This window comes from Nerophis lumbriciformis, linkage group LG35 (genome assembly GCF_033978685.3).
Source record: "Nerophis lumbriciformis linkage group LG35, RoL_Nlum_v2.1, whole genome shotgun sequence".
Lineage (NCBI taxonomy): Eukaryota > Metazoa > Chordata > Actinopteri > Syngnathiformes > Syngnathidae > Nerophis > Nerophis lumbriciformis.
The window spans coordinates 9589855-9609378 of NC_084582.2; the positions used below are offsets into that span (position 1 = coordinate 9589855).

The following is a 19524-nucleotide window of genomic DNA, read 5'->3' on the forward strand; positions in this document are numbered from 1 at the left end:
GCGACCGAAATAAGTTTCCTCCGCCGGGTGGCGGGGCTCTCCCTTAGAGATAGGGTGAGAAGCTCTGCCATCCGGAGGGAGCTCAAAGTAAAGCCGCTGCTCCTCCACATCGAGAGGAGCCAGATGAGGTGGTTCGGGCATCTGGTCAGGATGCCACCAGAACACGTCCAACCGGTAGGAGGCCACGGGGAAGACCCAGGACACGTTGGGAAGACTATGTAAATGAACAGTAAAAATACACAGGATAAGTCCAAATGGACCCAATTTGTTTAAACCCATCCATCCATCCATCCATCCATCTTCTTCCACTTATCCGAGGTCGGGTCGCGGGGGCATTAGCCTAAGCAGCGAAGCCCAGACTTTCCTCTACCCAGCCACTTCGTCCAGCTCTTCCTGGGAGATCCTGAGGCGTTCCCAGGCCAGCCGGGAGACATAGTCTTCCCAACGTGTCCTGGGTCTTCCCCGTGGCCTCCTACCGGTTGGACGTGTTCGGGTGGCATCCTGACCAGATGCCCGAACCACCTCATCTGGCTCCTATCGATGTGGAGAAGCAGCGGCTTTACTTTGAGCTCCCCCCGGATGGCAGAGCTTCTCACCCTATCTCTAAGGGAGAGCCCCGCCACCCGGCGGAGGAAACTTATTTCGGCCGCTTGTACCCGTGATCTTGTCCTGTCGGTCATAACCCAAAGCTCATGACCATAGGTGAGGATGGGAACGTAGATTGACCGGTAAATTGAGAGCTTTGCCTTCCGGCTCAGCTCCTTCTTCACCACAACGGATCGATACGGCGTCCGCATTACTGAAGACGCCGCACCGATCCGCCTGTCGATCTCACGATCTACTCATCCCTCACTCGTGAACAAGACTCCGAGGTACTTGAACTCCTCCACTTGGGGCAAGATCTCCTCCCCAACCCGGAGATGGCACTCCACCCTTTTCCGGGCAAGAACCATGGACTCGGACTTGGAGGTGCTGATTCTCATCCCAGTTGCTTCACACTCGGCTGCGAACCGAGTGTGAACTTTTTGTTTAACCCCCCCCCCCCCCCCCCCAAAAAAAAAACGGATAATTGATTTAAAGGGGAACATTATCACAATTTCAGAAGGGTTAAAACCATTAAAAATCAGTTCCCAGTGGCATATTTTATTTTTCTAAGTTTTTTTTTAAATTTTACCCATCACGAAATATCCCTAAAAAAAGCTTCAAAGTGCCTGATTTTAACCATCATTATATACACCCGTCCATTTTCCTGTGACGTCACACAGTGATGCCAATACAAACAAACATGGCGGGTAGAACAGCAAGGTATAGCGACATTAGCTCGGATTCAGACTCGGATTTCAGCGGTTTAAGCGATTCAACAGATTACGCATGTATTGAAACGGATGGTTGTAGTGTGGAGGCAGGAAGCGAAAACGAAATTGAAGAAGAAACTGAAGATTTTGAGCCATATCGGTTTGAAACGTATGCAAGCGAAAACGACGAAAACGACACGACAGCCAGCGACACGGGAGAAAGCGAGGACGAATTCGGCGATCGCCTTCTAACCAACGATTGGTATGTGTTTGTTTGGCATTAAAGGAAACTAACAACTATGAACTAGGTTTACAGCATATGAAATACATTTGGCAACAACATGCACTTTGAGAGTGCAGACAGCCCATTTCAGGCGCGCTTAGAACATATATTTTTCCACGATTTCAGCACTCAGGTTAACCATACCTAAATAGACACAAAATACTGCATTACACAAGACTACCCGAATGTACTCGAATGATTGAAAAAAATAAATGTTTTTAAGCTAAATTATTGGTAAACACAGTTTATGTATAATAATTTACGTAAAACCGCGAGTAATGAATAAAGTTTTCATCAATTAATATATTCTGTAGACATACCCTCATCCGCTCTCTTTTCCTGAAAGCTGATCTGTCCAGTTTTGGAGTTGATGTCAGCATCTGCTTTGAGTGTCGCAGGATATCCACACATTCTTGCCATCTCTGTCGTAGCATAGCTTTCGTCGGTAAAGTGTGCGGAACAAACGACTGACCATTTTGTCGGCTTTCCCCACAGCCTCGTATTTTGAACAAATTTCGTCCAATTTCTTGCCACCTTCGCATCTTTGGGCCACAGGTGCAACTTGAATCCGTCCCTGTTCGTGTTGTTACACCCTCCGACAACACACCGACGAAAGTGAGAAAATGGCGGATTGCTTCCCGATGTGACGTCACAAGAGCGAATAATAGAAAGGCGTTTAATTTGCCAAAATTCACCCATTTAGAGTTCGGAAATCGGTTAAAAAAATATATGGTCTTTTTTCTGCAACATCAAGGTATATATTGACGCTTACATAGGTCTGGTGATAATGTTCCCCTTTAACTTTAACATATCAATAACAATTGTGTTATTTACCGCCTCCTAAAATGACTATAAGGGAACATGGTGTTAGTGTTAATCAAGCCTTGGCTACATACATACATTTATTTGCAAGCACCAAGCTGCAAAGATATGGCACCTATAGTAACGCTGGCTAAGAGGGCCTATTTTATTGACCTAGTCCAGGGGTCGGCAACCCAAAATGTTGAAAGAGCCATATTGGACCAAAAATACAAAAACAAATCTGTCTGGAGCCGCAAAAAATTAAAAGCCATATTACATACAGATAGTGTGTCATGAGATATAAATTGAATTAAGATGACTTAAAGGAAACTAAATGACCTCAAATATAGCTACAAATGAGGCATAATGATGCAATATGTACATATAGCTAGCCTAAATAGCATGTTAGCATCGATTAGCTTGCAGTCATGCAGTGACCAAATATGTCTGATTAGCACTCCAACAAGTCAATAACATCAACAAAACTCACCATTCATGCACAACCTTAAAAGTTTGGTGGACAAAATGAGACAGAAAAAGAAGTGGCATAAAACACGTCCTAGAAAGTCGGAGAAAGTTATACATGTAAACAAACCACGGTGAGTTCAAGGACCGCCAAAATTAGTAGGACAAAACGGCGCTCGCCAAATACTCGAATCAGTGTAGCATGTTTAATATAAACAGTGTGCTTTATAACAATTAGGGAGGTTTGTGTCATGTTTGTCCTCCTACAGAAACCATATTAAAACAAAAAATAGATTTTTTTTTTCCCCTCATCTTTTTCCATTTTTCATACATTTCTGAAAAAGCTCCAGAGAGCCACTAGGGCGGCGCTAAAGAGCCGCATGCGGCTCTAGAGCCGCGGGTTGCCGACCCCTGACCTAGTGGTTTGTAGTCTTAGTTATGCGCTTTTTATTGACTTCATTCATATACTGCACAAACAAATTGTTGACCCCCAACCTATAGCTTGCAGACCAACTGGGGATCCCTGGGAAACCAGTTTGAGAATCTGTGAGGTAGTACACTTGTTTATAAAACTCCATTGGGCAAACATAAAGGTTAACATACATACATACATACAAAATATTGTTATTATTTAAGGGTGTAACCATTTGTTTTAACAGTGATTCGATTCTGAATGTGTGGTTGCTGATACGATTTCGGGACTTGAAATTGATTCGGTAACTTTTTAGCAATAAAAGTCAACCAGTGTGACTGTGAAATAAATACTGGACACTGCAGGGGAAGTCTCCTATATGTCTGTTATTTCTTGTTAGGGAATTTTGTATAAATGAATTATGGATGCAAACAAATAAGTAAACAACTAATGGCCAATGCATTCACATTGTATTTGAATAAAGTGCAACCAACACTTTAGGTTGAATTAACAACAGAAAACCTTTTCTGCACACATTTTCAATATTTAAGAAATGTTCAATTTCAACAAGAGCAAACACCATTTTAACAGCAGATTTACCTGCTGGATAAAGTTCCCCCTCTCATACATACAGTATCTGTTCTGCGACCTGGCGTCAAACACCTCCCCCCTCCCGTCCATATAACCCGCCAATACAACTCAAACACCTGCACAACACACTCAATCTCACAGCCCAAAGTACCGTTCACCTCCCCAAAGTTCATACAGCACATATATTTCCCCAAAGTCCCCAAAGCTACGTATGTGACATGCACATAGCGGCACGCACGTACGGGCAAGCGATCAAATGTTTGGAAGCCGCAGCTGCATGCGTACTCACGGTACCGTGTCTGCGTATCCAACTCAAAGTCCTCCTGGTAAGAGTCTCTGTTGTCCCAGTTCTCCACAGGCCAATGGTAAAGCTTGACTGTCATCTTCCGGGAATGTAAACAATGAAACACCGGCTGTGTTATCCGGCACAACAGTCAAGGGGGGCATTCTACGGTGGGGGTGCGTTATCCAGCACAACACCTGCCGCAATACACCGCTTCCCACCTACAGCTTTCTTCTTTGCTGTCTCCATTGTTCATTGAACAAATTGCAAAAGATTCTAAAACACAGATGTCCAGAATACTGTGGAATTTTGCGATGAAAACAGACGACTTAATAGCTGGCCACCATGCTGTCCCAAAATGTCCTCTACAATCCGTGACGTCACGCGCTGACGTCGTCATACCGAGACGTTTTCAGCAGGATATTTCGCGCAAAATTTAAAATTGCACTTTAGTAAGCTAACCCGGCCGTATTGGCATGTGTTGCAATGTTAAGATTTCATCATTGATATATAAACTATCAGACTGCGTGGTCGGTAGTAGTGGGTTTCAGTAGGCCTTTAAAGAGGCTAATCCACGCCTTTGTCTCCAGCAGGTTAGACTACTGTAACGGCCTCTGTAAACAAGCTGTAAAGCAGCTGCAGCACATCCAAAATGCTGCTGCTCGAGTCCTGACTAGAACCAGGAAATATGAGCATATTATTCCAGGGCTCAGGTCACTGCACTTCAAAACAGCTCTGCTTTTGTACAAGTCTTGTCATGCAGGTCTTGTACCAAAGTACATCCCTGACATGTTAGAGCCACAGGAACCATCTGGAGCTCTGAGAACGTCAGGGAGTGGTCTCCTGATGGTGCCCAGAGTCAGGACCAAACATGAGACTGCGTTTTACTTTTATGCTCCTAAAGATGTGACGTTGGCCAAGCTAAAAACACTCTATTTTAATAGTGCATATGACTACTGAAAGTATTTAATCTATACTTTTTTATTTTAATTTGATGTTATTTAAGGTTTTTAATTTGAATTATGCTTTTTTTTTTTTTAAATGTTGCCTTTTTGTCATTTTCTTGAGTACCAGTTGTGCTCCATAAGTAAACGTGCCTTGCCTTGCCTAAAACAAGAAATACAAATTATGAACATAATAAAAAAAATAAATTAAAAAAAACCAAAAACTTTGAATGCCCATACAGTACAGGTCAAAGATTTGGACACACCTTCTCATTTTAATACATTTCTTTATTTTCAAGACAATTTACCTTGTAGATTGTCACTGAAGGCATCAAAACTATGACACCTGTGAAGTGAAAACCATTTCAGGTCACTAACTCTTGAAGCTCATCGAGAGAATGCTAAGCGTGTGCAAAGTAGTAATCAGAGCAAAGGGTGGCTATTTTGAAGAAACTAGACTATAAAACATGTTTTCAGTTATTTTACCTTTTTTTTTTGTTAAGTACATAACTCCACATGTGTTCATTCATAGTTTTGATGCCTTCAGTGACAATCTACAAGGTAAATAGTCATGAAAATAAAGAAAACGCATTGAATGTGAAGGTTTGTCCAAACGTTTGGCCTGTACTGTACATTTTTATATAAAATAGACCATAACAAAAGGTAAAACAACTTTTTTTGTATTTAAATAAAGTAAAGGATTTGATTAATTCCTGTTATAGTTACATTACACCAGTGTGTGCTGTATATGTAAGACACAATTTCCACGCCTCAATTGCATGATAAAAAGGGAGAGAAACTTGGGGTTGGTCATTTTCCAAGTGGGAGTCTGGTTTTGAGACACAAGAGGCCGCTCTTGAGGTCAAAAAGGCCAAATGCAGCTCTGTGGATTTGACAACTGGGAGCTTTTTATAGAAGAGAATAATACCAAAACATTTAAATAAAACTACTTCAGCAAAAGCTAAATATACCAAACCTAAGTACAACAAAGTGTATGATGCAGTCCTCTCATGTGCATATTTTATTGCAACAACACGTCCAAAAACCAATTAAGTTCAATTAAATCTAATCTAATAAGGAATGCTTAGGGAATATGTGAAGTACATAGGTAAAAGTATGGTCAAAAACTTTATAAAATGTATATAAAATATGCTTTTTAAAAGTATACAACAATATATTATGAAAATATTTTAAACTAAATACAGTTGAAATGTACTGTATTTACTAGGGCGGGGGTTGGCAACCTGCGGCTCTAGAGCCACATGCGGCTCTTTAGCGCCACCATAGTGGCTCTCTGGAGCTTTTTCGAAAATGTATGAAAAAAGATGAGGGGAAAAAAATATAATTTTTGTGTTAATATGGTTTCTGTAGGAGGAAAAACATGACACAAACCTCCCCAATTGTTATAAAGCACACTGTTTGTATTAAACATGCTTCACTGATCGAGTATTTGGCAAGCGCCGTTTTGTCCTACTAATTTTGGCGGTCCTTGAACTCACCGTAGTTTGTTTACATCAGGGGTGCTCATTACGTCGATCGCGATCTACCGGTCGATCTCGGAGGGTGTGTCAGTCGATCACCAGCCAGGCATTAAAAAAATAATCCTAAAAATGAGCGATCATAAATCTTCACTATGACGTCACTTTCGTCACTTGATTGACATTCACGGCACCCGAGGGTCTTCTGAGATGACGCTGGCTGCTGCCAGCTCATTAAAATTACCGACTGGAAGGCGAGAAACACTTTATTTCAACAGACTCTGGCGCCGTACCTGTCGTCAAAACTCCAAAGACCGACTGCACAGTTGCACAATAAAAGCTCTGCTTCATCCTGCCTGCGCTACCAAAATAAGAGTCTCAGAAAGCTGGCGTGCACAAGCTAGCAAGCTACGGAGTTTGCCGACAATGTATTTCTTGTAAAGTGCATATAAAGGATTACGGAAGCTGGACAAATAAGATGCCAAAAACCAACCACTTTCATGTGGTATTGGACAGAAAGGAGGTCTTTTTTTCTCCTCCATTCGAAAATGCGGACGTTATCATCACCACTGTCTGATTCCAATCAATGCAAGTCATCACAATCAGGTAATACACCAACTTATATTCTTGTCTTCATGAAAGAAAGAAATCTCTATGTGTTAAACATGCTTGTATTATCTTTAACCACCTTTAAGTTGTTAACAATATTAACTATATGTGTTAAACATGCTTGTTTTATCTTTAACCACCTTCAAGTTGTTAACAATATTAACTATTTGTGTTAAACATGCTTGTATTATTTTCAACCACCTTTAACTTGTTAACAATATTAACTATATGTGTTAAACATGCTTGCATTATCTTTAAACACCTTTAACTTGTTAACAATATTAACTATATGTATTAAACATACTTGTATTATCATTAAACACCTTTAATGTATTAACAATATTAACTATATGTGTTAAACATGCTTGCATTATCATTAAACACCTTTAACTTGTTAACAAAAACATATATTTCATAAATAAGTAAATATAAATTATATATATGAATGAGGTAGATCCCCACGACTTGATCAATTGAAAAGTAGCTCGCCTGCAGAAAAAGTGTGAGCACCCCTGGTTTACATGTATAACTTTCTAGGATGTGATTTATGCCACTTTTTTTTCTGTCTCATTTTGTCCACCAAACTTTTAACGTTGTGTATGAATGCACAAAGATGAGTTTTGTTGATGTTATTGACTTGTGTGGAGTGCTAATCGGGCATATTTGGTCACTGCATGACTGCAAGCTAATCGATGCTAACATGCTATTTAGGCTAGCTATATGTACATATTGCATCATTATGCCTCATTTGTAGGTATATTTGAGGTCATTTAGTTTCCTTTGAGTCCTCTTAATTCAATTGATATCTTATGACACACTATCTGTATGTAATATGGCTTTTGATTTTTTTTGCGGCTCCAGACAGATTTGTTTTTGTATTTTTGGTCCAATATGGCTCTTTCAACATTTTGGGTTGCCGACCCCTGTATTAGGGGTATGCAATGTTATAAATGAAAGTGATTATAATTTAGAGTGCAATTATGATTAGTACTGTCAAACTATAATATTTTGAAATCAGATTATTCACACTTGCACTTTGATTATTCACATTAAATCACTTTCTAACTTTAAGAAAGACTCCAGTATTTTCACACAAATGCACTTTATTATCAAAATGTCATCCATTTTCTCAAAACTTGGTAACCGTTTTATCTAAAGTCCAGTCTGAGTGTATTTTGGAGTGAATTTTTTTTTAATTTGGTAGCGAGCACACCAGTCAGAGTCTCCTCACCCATCTTTGCACGTATGCATTGACCTGATCACTGACCGTATTACAACCGTTTAGGTAAACATCTGCGGTTAAGGTAAAGGAGCATGCGTAGTCAAAATAAATTGCCTAATTAATCCGTAATTATACATGATTAATGCAATATTTGTGGGAAATTAATTAGTTTAGAGCCTTGGGGACCACTGATCTAGCATATTTCTATTCATTTGTCCATCAGTAAAATATTTTTTAAGACTACTCCAATTGTTTAGCTGACTATTTATATCTGTGTGTGGCATTGCATTAGTGTTTTACAAGCTGCTCATCTTATTCTACAGAATAAGATGGACGGTGTTCAACTTTGAATAATCAAAAAATGGTCAAAATTTCCAAACTTCCCGAGCTTAACTTCCCATGGTAAATTTCCCAGAAAGTTTCCGGAAATTTACCTTGAAAATTTCCACCCCTTTGCAACCCTAATAAGAACACAGATGAACAATTAAGGGCTATGTATTGAAAACACATCAGCAAGAATGAGAATGTTTTGCTAAAACATTTGTTGTCTGTCTATCTGTGTTGGCCCTGCGATGAGGTGGCGACTTGTCCAGGGTGTACCCCGCCTTCCGCCCGATTGTAGCTGAGATAGGCTCCAGCGCCCCCCGCGACCCCAAAGGGAATAAGCGGTAGAAAATGGATGGAAATGGATTTTTTTTTTTTTATCCCGAAAAATTAGAAAGCAAAAAAAGGAAAAATATTTTAATACTATGCATACTTGCCAACCCTCCCGGATTTTCCGGGAGACTCCCGAAATTCAGCGCCTCTCCCGAAAACCTCCGGGGACAGATTTTCTCCCGAAAATCTCCCGAAATTCAGGCGGACTCAGGTCCTCCACAATATAAAAAAGCGTACCTGCCCAATCACGTTATAACTATAGAATGATGGAGGGCGAGTTCTTGGTTTCTTATGTGGGTTTATTGTTAGGCAGTTTCATTAACGTCCTCCCAGCGTGGCAACAACACACAACAACAGCAGTCACTTTTTTGTATACCGTAAAGCAGTTCGTCTGCCGTAAACAGCAATGTTGTGACACTCTTAAACAGGACAATACTGCCATCTAGTGCATTTGATGAAAGCACTTTTGTGCGTGCCACACAGCAATGCACCATCAGAGAGGGTGTTCAGCATGGTTCGAAAAATAGTGACAGAGAATAGAACAAGGATGGACAATTCAACCCTTAACTCAACAATGAGTAGATGAGTGTTATGTGTGTGTATATGTGTAAATAAATGAATATATATATATATATATATATAGCTAGAATTCACTGAACGTCAAGTATTTCTTATATATATATATATATATATATATATATATATATATATATATATATATATATATATATATGAAATACTTGACTTGGTGAATTCTAGCTGTAAATATACTCCTCCCCTTTTAGCCACGCCCCCAGCCACGCCCCCGTCCCACCCCGACCACGCCCCCACCCCACCCCCCACCCCCCACCTCCCGAAATCGGAGGTCTCAAGGTTGGCAAGTATGATACTATGGCATGTAGAAAAGTGGATAATAACTTTTACCTCATGAAAAAAGGTGATAGTTACCCCCCCAAAAACTTGTAATGTTAAATTATTTCCCCCATTCCCTCCATAATGTGTGGCATTTGTACAAACGTTTGTAAATGATTCCGTGAAGGACATCTGCTTTATGGTGAGTTGATTAGCAGTCTCTTTTTTTTCTGGCATGCATGTTTCAGATTCGGTAACAAGACGGTGCTTGGCCAAAGCGTTCCCACGCATCTGACACCAAATCAGATTTTTGTACAAGCTGCTCGTGTTTCAAGCCCTACGAAATCTGTTTTATATTTTTTTTCAGATATCGTTTTCATTTTGCAGAATTTCGTTTGTTACCATTTATAGTGGTATAGTGTCCAAACTTTTTACACCGAGGGCTGCACACTGAAAAGTGAAAGAATGTGGGGGACCACTTTGATACATTTTGTACTTTAAAGATGCTAAAATCAATACAAGGTACGAGTGTATGTTAAACTATATATATAAAAAACATTGTAATCTTGACTTTTGAGTTTTAGGTAACAAAACAAATACCGTATTTTCCGGACCATAGGGTACACCGGTTTTAAGGCGCACTGGTCTATTTTTTAATATTTTTTTCATATATTAGGCGCACCGGATTATAGGGCGCATTTAAGCAGTTATATATATATATATATTTTTTTTCTAAATGTAAAACATTTCCTTGTGGTCTATATAACATGTAATGGCGGTTCTTTGGTCAAAATGTTGCAAAGATTATGTCTTACAGATCATCTTTAAACCGCTTTCTGACAGTCGCTTCCGGATGCGGGCGGTCTTATTTACGTGGCTCACCTTCGACAGCGTCTTTTTAGCTAACTGTTTTAATGACATTCAGACTTTACTTAAATCAATAACGGAGCAGCTTCTCTTCATCCAGAAACAACAACAAAGGAAATGTGTCCCGTGAAAAACCCACTGACCGGAACTCTAATAGCTAAAGTTCCTTGGGTGAATAATGTAATCTCACTACACCGGTATGTTTTAGCGCTTTCATGGCGAGTTTACTGACAGATATAAGTAAGAACTTTACACTACTTTATATTAGAAATGGCAACAGCGGAGGATTAATGTCACATAACAAGAAGATAGAGGAAAAAGAAGAAGCTTATCGACTCGCGGACTTGCGCAATTTTTCAGGACTTATACAGATCTCAAATACAGATCAGCAGGTACCAGAAGGAAAGAAAAGTTGCTTTTGCATAATATTGCGAAACAAAATGCCAGATTATATGTCTTACCTTATACACACACCATCATAATACTCGTATGTTTAATGCGCCGACAATTATTCAAGCGAAGCGGCTTCATAGCTTACCAAAGTTGTGGTAAAACATTTTGGTAGATTTTTGAGCGCCGTGTGTAATGTTTTATATTTTCAATGGAACATTTAAAATATTGGTGTTGTTTACTTGAGACATATTGCAATCATAGTGCTGTCGACACTTATCTCTTATGTTTGACTGCCATCTAGTGGTCACACTTATCATTACACCATGTACCAAATAAAATTGCTTCGAGGTGAGTAAGCTCAACCAAACGTATTCCATACATTAGGCGCACCGGGATATAAGGTGCACTGTCGAGTTTTGAGAGAAAAAAAATATTTTAAGTGTGCATTATAGTCCAGACAATACGGTAGTTGTTTTTTCTAAGAAACCTTGTTATTAATTTTTGCCAATACGGCAGTTTTACGTCAGTTTGAAAGTATAAATGTCCATCCATCCATCTATTTTGTACCGCTTGTCCCTTTCGGGGTCACGGTCAGTTTTGATTATTTTTTTGATTGTGTCCAGGGTCCAATTTTGTCCTTCAATTCGTTTCCTATTTACCTTCTCTGTATTCTGAAAGTAAAATAATGCATTATTAATTAGATGTATTTGCTTTGTCACCCGTAATGCAAGGCTGAGATGTCTATGATTCGTTCTGATAACTTCACTAATATTTGATTGGTTTGAGCATCTTGTGTGTACAAAGTGTCCGAATGTGACCCTTGCAGCCCTAGGTTTAACACACTTCGTCTGACCAGGTGAGTATGAGATGTGACGCCATCTACTGTCAGGAGTTGAAAAGACTGTGTGTTTCTCAGCAAGGGCAACAAGTAGCACCAAATCTATTCCTAAATAAATGAATTTATGGGAAAGGCCGAATAAACAAGAGCAAAAATTACTTACATCTTTCAAAACTTTGATCCTTATACAGTGATGATTAAACTAATGTCCTAAATCAGACGCACATCTGTCACGTTTGATATATTTATGTCATATGAATATTTAGTAGATAACAAAAGACACTACAGTAAAGATTGTCAGGAGATACCATACCACTGGTATGTAACAACTGGTTGTAAAAATATCGTTCTTGACCATCTCTTCACCCAAGTTCAAGCTGGAAAAGAACTTGACACTGATTTTACCCTTAGGATTTAGTCTATCAACACTTGAATCGATCTACCCACTTGAAGTGACCACAGCATTGACAAACCGATGAGTTATGTTGCTAATTTTAACATTAATAAAGAGTCTAAAGAGAGAATAATAGCCTACAAAAACGATTTAAAGCGACTGAGCATTGTTTTTGATTCAACACAATCCCAGTACCTTTTGGACCATTTTTATCTCGATACTGATAGGAGCACTTTCTGGACATTTTTTTACCCCAGTAATAGACATGAAAAATCATGGCTATTTAACAGCTTTAAATAGGTATTGTTCACATTGGAACACATTATTTTAACACAATGTAACCTAAAATATGTTCCAGTCTGATCGGTTTAAATTGCTTGGTGTGTTCCGTGGTTGGTTAAATGTTGGCACACCTCAGATACTCACACGCAAATTGTATTACACGCACACACTTCTGAATTCCTTGCGCACAGGTAAATGGTAAATGGGTTATACTTGTATAGCGCTTTTCTACCTTCAATGTACTCAAAGTGCTTTGATACTATTTCCACATTCACCCATTCACACACACTGATGGCGGGAGCTGCCATGCAAGGCCCTAACCACGACCTATCAGAAGCAAGGGTGAAGTGTCTTGCTCAAAGACACAATGGACGTGACTAGGTTGGCAGAAGCTGAGGATCGACTCAGGAACCCTCTGGTTGCTGGCACGGCCACTCTCCCAACCACGCCACGCCGTCCCCATATACTGTATACTATACATTGTTTTTATGTCGATATACAGTACAGGCCAACACCTTCTCATTCAATGCGTTTTCTTTATTTCCATGACTATTTACATTGTAGATTGTCACTGAAGGCATCAAAACTATGAATGAACACATGTGGAGTTATGTACTTAACAAAAAAAGGTGAAATAACTGAAAACTATTTTTATATTCTAGTTTTTTTCAAAATAGCCACCCTTTGCTCTGATTACTGCTATGCACACTCTTGGCAATCTCTCGATGAGCTTCAAGAGTTAGTGACCTGAAATGGTCCATTTCAGGTGACTACCTCTTGAAGCTCATCGAGAGAATGCCAAGAGTGTGCGAAAGGGTAACCAGAGCAAAGGCTGGCTATTTTGAAGAAACTAGGATACAAAACATACAAACAAACAACACAAAATGGCGAAAAAGACCCCCAAAGACACCTCATACCACCTCTGTTTTCTTTGCGAGGATTATGACTCATTCATCTAAATGGGAATATATCAACGTCCTAACAGTCGGCATCCCAGTGACAGCAGACATTGTACAGTAAGCGATGGTTTATTTGGTTCGTTGGCTCTCATGAAGTCTGCTGTGAGTAACAATCACTGATTTTGTTGAAGGAAAAAACTAAACTTGTGATGCTTTTGTGAAATGATTGCGCCGTATACTTAAAATGAGCAAAATACGTAAACAGTACATGTTATTATGAATGTCCCTGTTACTACATTACATACTACTTACAGCGTGTATATAAAACGTTGATGGAAGTGTTTAGAGCAGGGGTGTCAAAGTCAAGCCACCTGCTGCTTTTTTGCACTACTCCATCAGTGCTGGCGCTAGAAATGTTCAAAATGGGGCCTGGGGATAGGTTGATTGGCAACACTAAATTGGCCCTAGTGTGTGAATGTGAGTGTGAATGTTGTCTGTCTATCTGTGTTGGCCCTGCGATGAGGTGGCGACTTGTCCAGGGTGTACGCCGCCTTCCGCCCGATTGTAGCTGAGATAGGCTCCAGCGCCCCCCGCGACCCCGAAGGGAATAAGCGGTAGAAAATGGATGGATGGATGGGGTTGCAGGACCCCATCAAGTCATAAAAATGGGGTCCCACAGTACATTTTTGGGGTCCCACTTTTTTGTAACCGTTTTGAAAACAAATGATAAATGTATGCATTATCCTGTTATATCTCACATTCTACATTGTGTTTTGGAAAAAGGTTGTCATAAACGTTACTTAATACATAAAAAATAAAAAAATAAAATAAAACACATTTTTATGCATATGTAAATGTATTCAGTTAAAAACATTCATTCACTTTCTTCTTTCCTTCGTGGATATACATTTTACCGCTGCCGGGTATTTTTTTCTATATTTTTATTGTAATATTTTCAGAATGTGTTTGTTCTATTTTTGCCCAAAGTAAGACAAAGAAAACAATCTGAAGTTGTCTTTATTTTTTTTAGTTTTAATGCCATGATTTTAATAGTCCGGCCCGCATGTGCACAGATTTTCCTCCATGCGGGCCCCTGAGCTAAAATGAGTTTGACACAGAATAAAGCGAATCCAAAATAGCTCCATTGTAAGCCGACTTTTGCTAACATTTATTTAGTAGGGTGCACAACATTTTTTTTTATATATATATGTTAATGTCTGGTATGAGGATTGTGAATCTTAAAACAAAATTGCAGTCCCCCTTTTAAAACTCTGTTTCGACTGTGCGCATGACAAATACACATCTTGTTTGTACTGCCAAGAGTAAAGTAGGTCCACATTTTTGATTGATTTAAACTTTTATTAGTAGATTGCACAGTGCAGTACATATTCCGTGAAAGATAAGGTCACCTACCTAGGTTCCGTTCTAGAGGCTAATCTTTCCTGTGATAAAATGGCAACCAAGGTAATCAAAAAGGTCAACCGACGAACGAGATTTCTCTATAGAATCTCCTCTCTGGTCAACAAAAGCACCATGAGGATTCTAGCGGGAACTCTCGTTCAACCCTTTTTCGATTACGCATGCACCTCCTGGTACCCTAGCACCTCCAAAACCCTCAAATATAGACTCCAAACATCCCAGAACAAGCTAGTCAGATTTCTTCTAGACCTCCACCCCAGATCACACCTCACTCCTACACCCACTTCTCCAAAGTGGGCTGGCTCAGGGTGGAGGACAGAGTAAAACAACTTGCACTGAGCCTAGTCTATAAAATCCGCTACACCTCACTGATACCGAAGTACATGTCAAACTACTTCCTTAATGACCGCCATAACCACAACACCAGGGGGAGCTCCACTAACCACGTTAAACCCAGATTCCAATCTAACAAAGGTCTTAACTCATTCTCTTCCTATGCCACATCAATATGGAATGCACTCCCAACAGGTGTAAAAGAAAGGGCATCTCTATCCTCCTTCAAAACCGCACTAAAAGAACACCTCCAGGCAACTTCAAGCCTTAACTAACACCCTCCCCGGATTGTTAATAATCAAATGTAAATAATCAAATGTAGATACTTTTTCTTATGCTTTCTGATCTCTCTCTCTCTCTCTCTATGTCCTCTACTTGCTGTACATATCCTACCAAGTCAGACCTACACTGTTTCAATGTCCATTTCTCTGATGATGCAATTGTTGATGACTGAAGTGTTGATAACAACCAAAACATCCCACACCCTGGATTGTAAATAATTTAAATAATTCAATGTATATACTCTGATGATTATCTTGTGTGATTACTGTATTGTGATGATAGTACATACTTGCCAACCCTCCCGGATTTTCCGGGAGACTCCCGAAATTCAGCGCCTCTCCCGAAAACCTCCCGGGACAAATTGTCTCCCGAAAATCTCCCGAAATTCACGCGGACCTGAGTGACGTGTCGACAGCCTGTTTTCACGTCCGTAAAGCAGTTCGTCTGCCGTAAACAGCAATGTTGTGACACTCTTAAACAAGACAATACTGCCATCTACTGTACATGCATATGTGACAATAACATCTCGGGCTTTTAGAGAGTGCAGTGCACAACTGCACACACAACAAGGAGACGAAGCAGAATGCATCATCAGAGAGGGTGTTCAGCATGGTTAGAAAAATAGTGACAGAGAATAGAACAAGGATGGACAATTCAACCCTTAACTCAACAATGAGTAGATGAGTGTTATGTGTGTGTATAGGCGTAAATAAATGAACACTGAAATTCAAAATATTTTTCTTATTTATATATATATATATATATATATATATATATATATATATATATATATATATATATATAAAATAAAAAATATATATATATATATATATATATATATATATATATATATATATATATATATATATATATATATATATATATATATATATATATAGCTAGAATTCACTGAAAGTCAAGTATTTCTTATATATATATATATATGAAATACTTGACTTGGTGAATTCTAGCTGTAAATATACTCCTCCCCTCTTAACCACGCCCCCCGGGACAACTCCTCCCCCCCACCATCTCCCGAAATCGGATGTCTCAAGGTTGGCAAGTATGTGATAGTATATATCTGTATCATGAATCAATTTAAGTGGACCCCGACTTAAACAAGTTGAAAAACTTATTCGGGTGTTAGTTACCATTTAGTGGTCAATTGTACGGAATATGTACTTCACTGTGCAATCTACTAATAAAAGTCTCAATCAATCAAAACCGTACAATTGACCACTAAATGGTAACACCCGAATAAGTTTTTCAACTTGTTTAATTCGGGGTCCACACCGCATAATGCTGTTCCACTTAGTTGATATTATGCATATGTAGACGCGATGATGAGGGACACAGATGTAACTTTGCAACTCCGGGTTTTTCCTGCAGTGACGTACAATCAAAAACGTAGGCAAGTCTGTCAACGCCTTCACAAAAAACGCAACATCCGTTGTATTTCAAAATAAAAATCCAGTCATTTGACACGAAAAAGAAAAAACACCAAAATAAAGCCACACGCCTTCAATAATATATCAAATAAATTTAAGGAGAAACCAAAACGAGTTACAGAATAGAGCATTTGGTGAACCCAAAACATGAAGGAAACAATTATAACTGTTTTGTTGCTGGTGTGTAGCTGGTCACGTGACCAGTTCAGTTCAACGTAACTCTTCAATGGGCGTGTTGTTGCATTAGAATATGCATGCAGTAAGTTACTCGAATATATGTGGTTGTTTCACAACCACATTTTATATAACACACAAGTTAAGTAGCATAGATTGTTGACGCGTGTGTAGTTCGAGCCAAAATTCTCCGAAACGTAGGCTGGGAGAAACACGAATGAGGAATAGGACAGTGTAATTGTTTGTAGCTAATAATGCTAATAGTGGAAGTTTAGCGCTAGCGAGCTAAATGCTCGGATCCAGGAAGGCGAATAATGTTGGTCGCTCATGGCTGCGTCCGGGCAGTAAGCATATGTTTGTTGCCCGTTAACTATTGTTTCATGTGTTCAAAAACCGGGACGTCGTAACGACCGTAATAGTTACTTAGCGTGCTAGTTAGCCACTCTCTTTGGAAGAATGAGAAGAAAACAGCAGCATTTCAAAGGAGCAGAAGTCAGCTGCTGCGTGAAATACTTCCTTTTCGGATTCAATATTATATTCTGGGTAAGTAAGAGGAAGCGTTTAAGTGTTTATCTGTGTATGTCAATATGTTTTGCCTATGTTCAATTGTTTACTTTTTAAAGCGCTGACAAAGCCACGTTAGCATGACGTATAGGGACATTGTTGTAGACATTCATCCATTTTTTTTTACCGCACAATGCTGCTAAATGCTCCTCTGCACTCACTGAAATGCTCCGTAAAGTAGTCAAATTAAGTAGAAAGTTGTTCACGCCTGTTTGATTTGTGTTGTTGTGAGTTGTCTTTTGGCAAAATAGTGTGTCAGTGTGGGTGGGGAGCGTTTCCACAGAGTGTTTCCAGCCTAAAATGCGGGTGTCTGGGACAGACTGGAAAGGAGATTTTTACAACAAAGTTCTAGAGCTTAGTGATGTATCAGATTGTAGGTATTTTTCTTTTTTTTACCCTTTGCGTTCATATTTTGCTGTGTTTGTTGCATTTTTGTTGTGTTACGCTTGATTGTAAAATATGTCGATCGAGAGGGTGTGTGTGACGTTCATATGTTGTCAATATTCAGTGTTTTATCGTTCATAGTTAATATTGTAAATCCCACATTCTTCATTTTTATATACATTCTGGGTGTCTCATTCAGTAAAAAAATGTAAGATCCCATTCCGTTTTTTAAGGTGGTCTGTCATCACGTTTTTAGCATTCATCCATCCATCCATCCATTTTCTACCGCTTCATCAGACATTATTGTGAGGTTTTGTATTGGTGTTCCTAAAAATAGATATACCGGCCCCAGACAAATTGTTTTCTCTAAATTTGACACCAGAGTCAAAATAATTGCCCAGGCATGGTGAAGTAGAAAGATGTGGCCATAAACCCAGAAGTTGGTACACTTTGACAGCCAACTTCGTCCCGAAAATGGCGAAAAAGACACCTCGTACCACCCCCGTTTTCTTTGCTAGGATTATGACTCATTTTTTATCTAAATGGGAATATATGAACATTTTAAAGGAGCAAAGGTCAGCTGCTGGGTCAAATACTTCCTTTTTGGATTCAATAATATATTCTGGATAAGTAAGCAGAAGCGTTCAAGCGTTTATCTGTGTATGTCAATATGTTTTGCCTATGTTCAATTGTTTACTTTTTAAAGAGCTGACAAAGCCACGTTAGCATGACGTATAGGGACATTGTTGTAGACATCCATCCATTTTTTTTTACCGCACAATGCTGCTAAATGCTCCTCTGCACTCACTGAAATGCTCCGTAAAGTAGTCTAATTAAGTAGAAAGTTGTTCACGCCTGTTTGATTTGTGTTGTTGTGAGTTGTCTTTTAGCAAAATAGTGTGTCAGTGTGGGTGGGGAGCGTTTCCACAGAGTGTTTCCAGCCTAAAATGCGGGTGTCTGGGACAGACGGGAAAAGAGATTTTTACAACAAAGTTCTAAAGCTTAGTGATGTATCAGATTGTAGGTATTATTATTTTTTACCCTTTGCGTTCATATTTTGCTGTGTTTGTTGCATTTTTGTTGTGTTACGCTTGATTGTAAAATATGTCGATCGAGAGGGTGTGTGTGACGTACATATGTTGCCAATATTCAGTGTTTTATCGTTCATAGTTAATATTGTAAATTCCACATTCTTCATTTTCATGTACATTCTGGGTGTCTCATTCAGTAAAAAAATGTAAGATCCCATTCCGTTTTTTAAGGTGGTCTGTCATAACGTTTTTAGCATTCATCCATCCATCCATTTTCTACCGCTTCATCAGACATTATTGTGAGGTTTTGTATTGGTGTTCCTA

At 39.2% G+C, this 19524-nt stretch overlaps 1 protein-coding gene across 1 annotated transcript in view; it reads left to right on the top strand.

The window, feature by feature from the left end:
- The first annotated feature begins 17261 nt into the window (after positions 1–17261).
- The window catches only part of tspan17 (tetraspanin 17), a 46976-nt gene continuing 44713 nt past the window's right edge, over positions 17262–19524 (top strand). Inside the window, exon 1 of the mRNA XM_061927526.2 lies at positions 17262–17764. Within this exon, the coding sequence (XP_061783510.1) occupies positions 17678–17764 (87 nt within the window). The 5' untranslated portion in view covers positions 17262–17677. The remainder of the gene's footprint in view (positions 17765–19524) is intronic.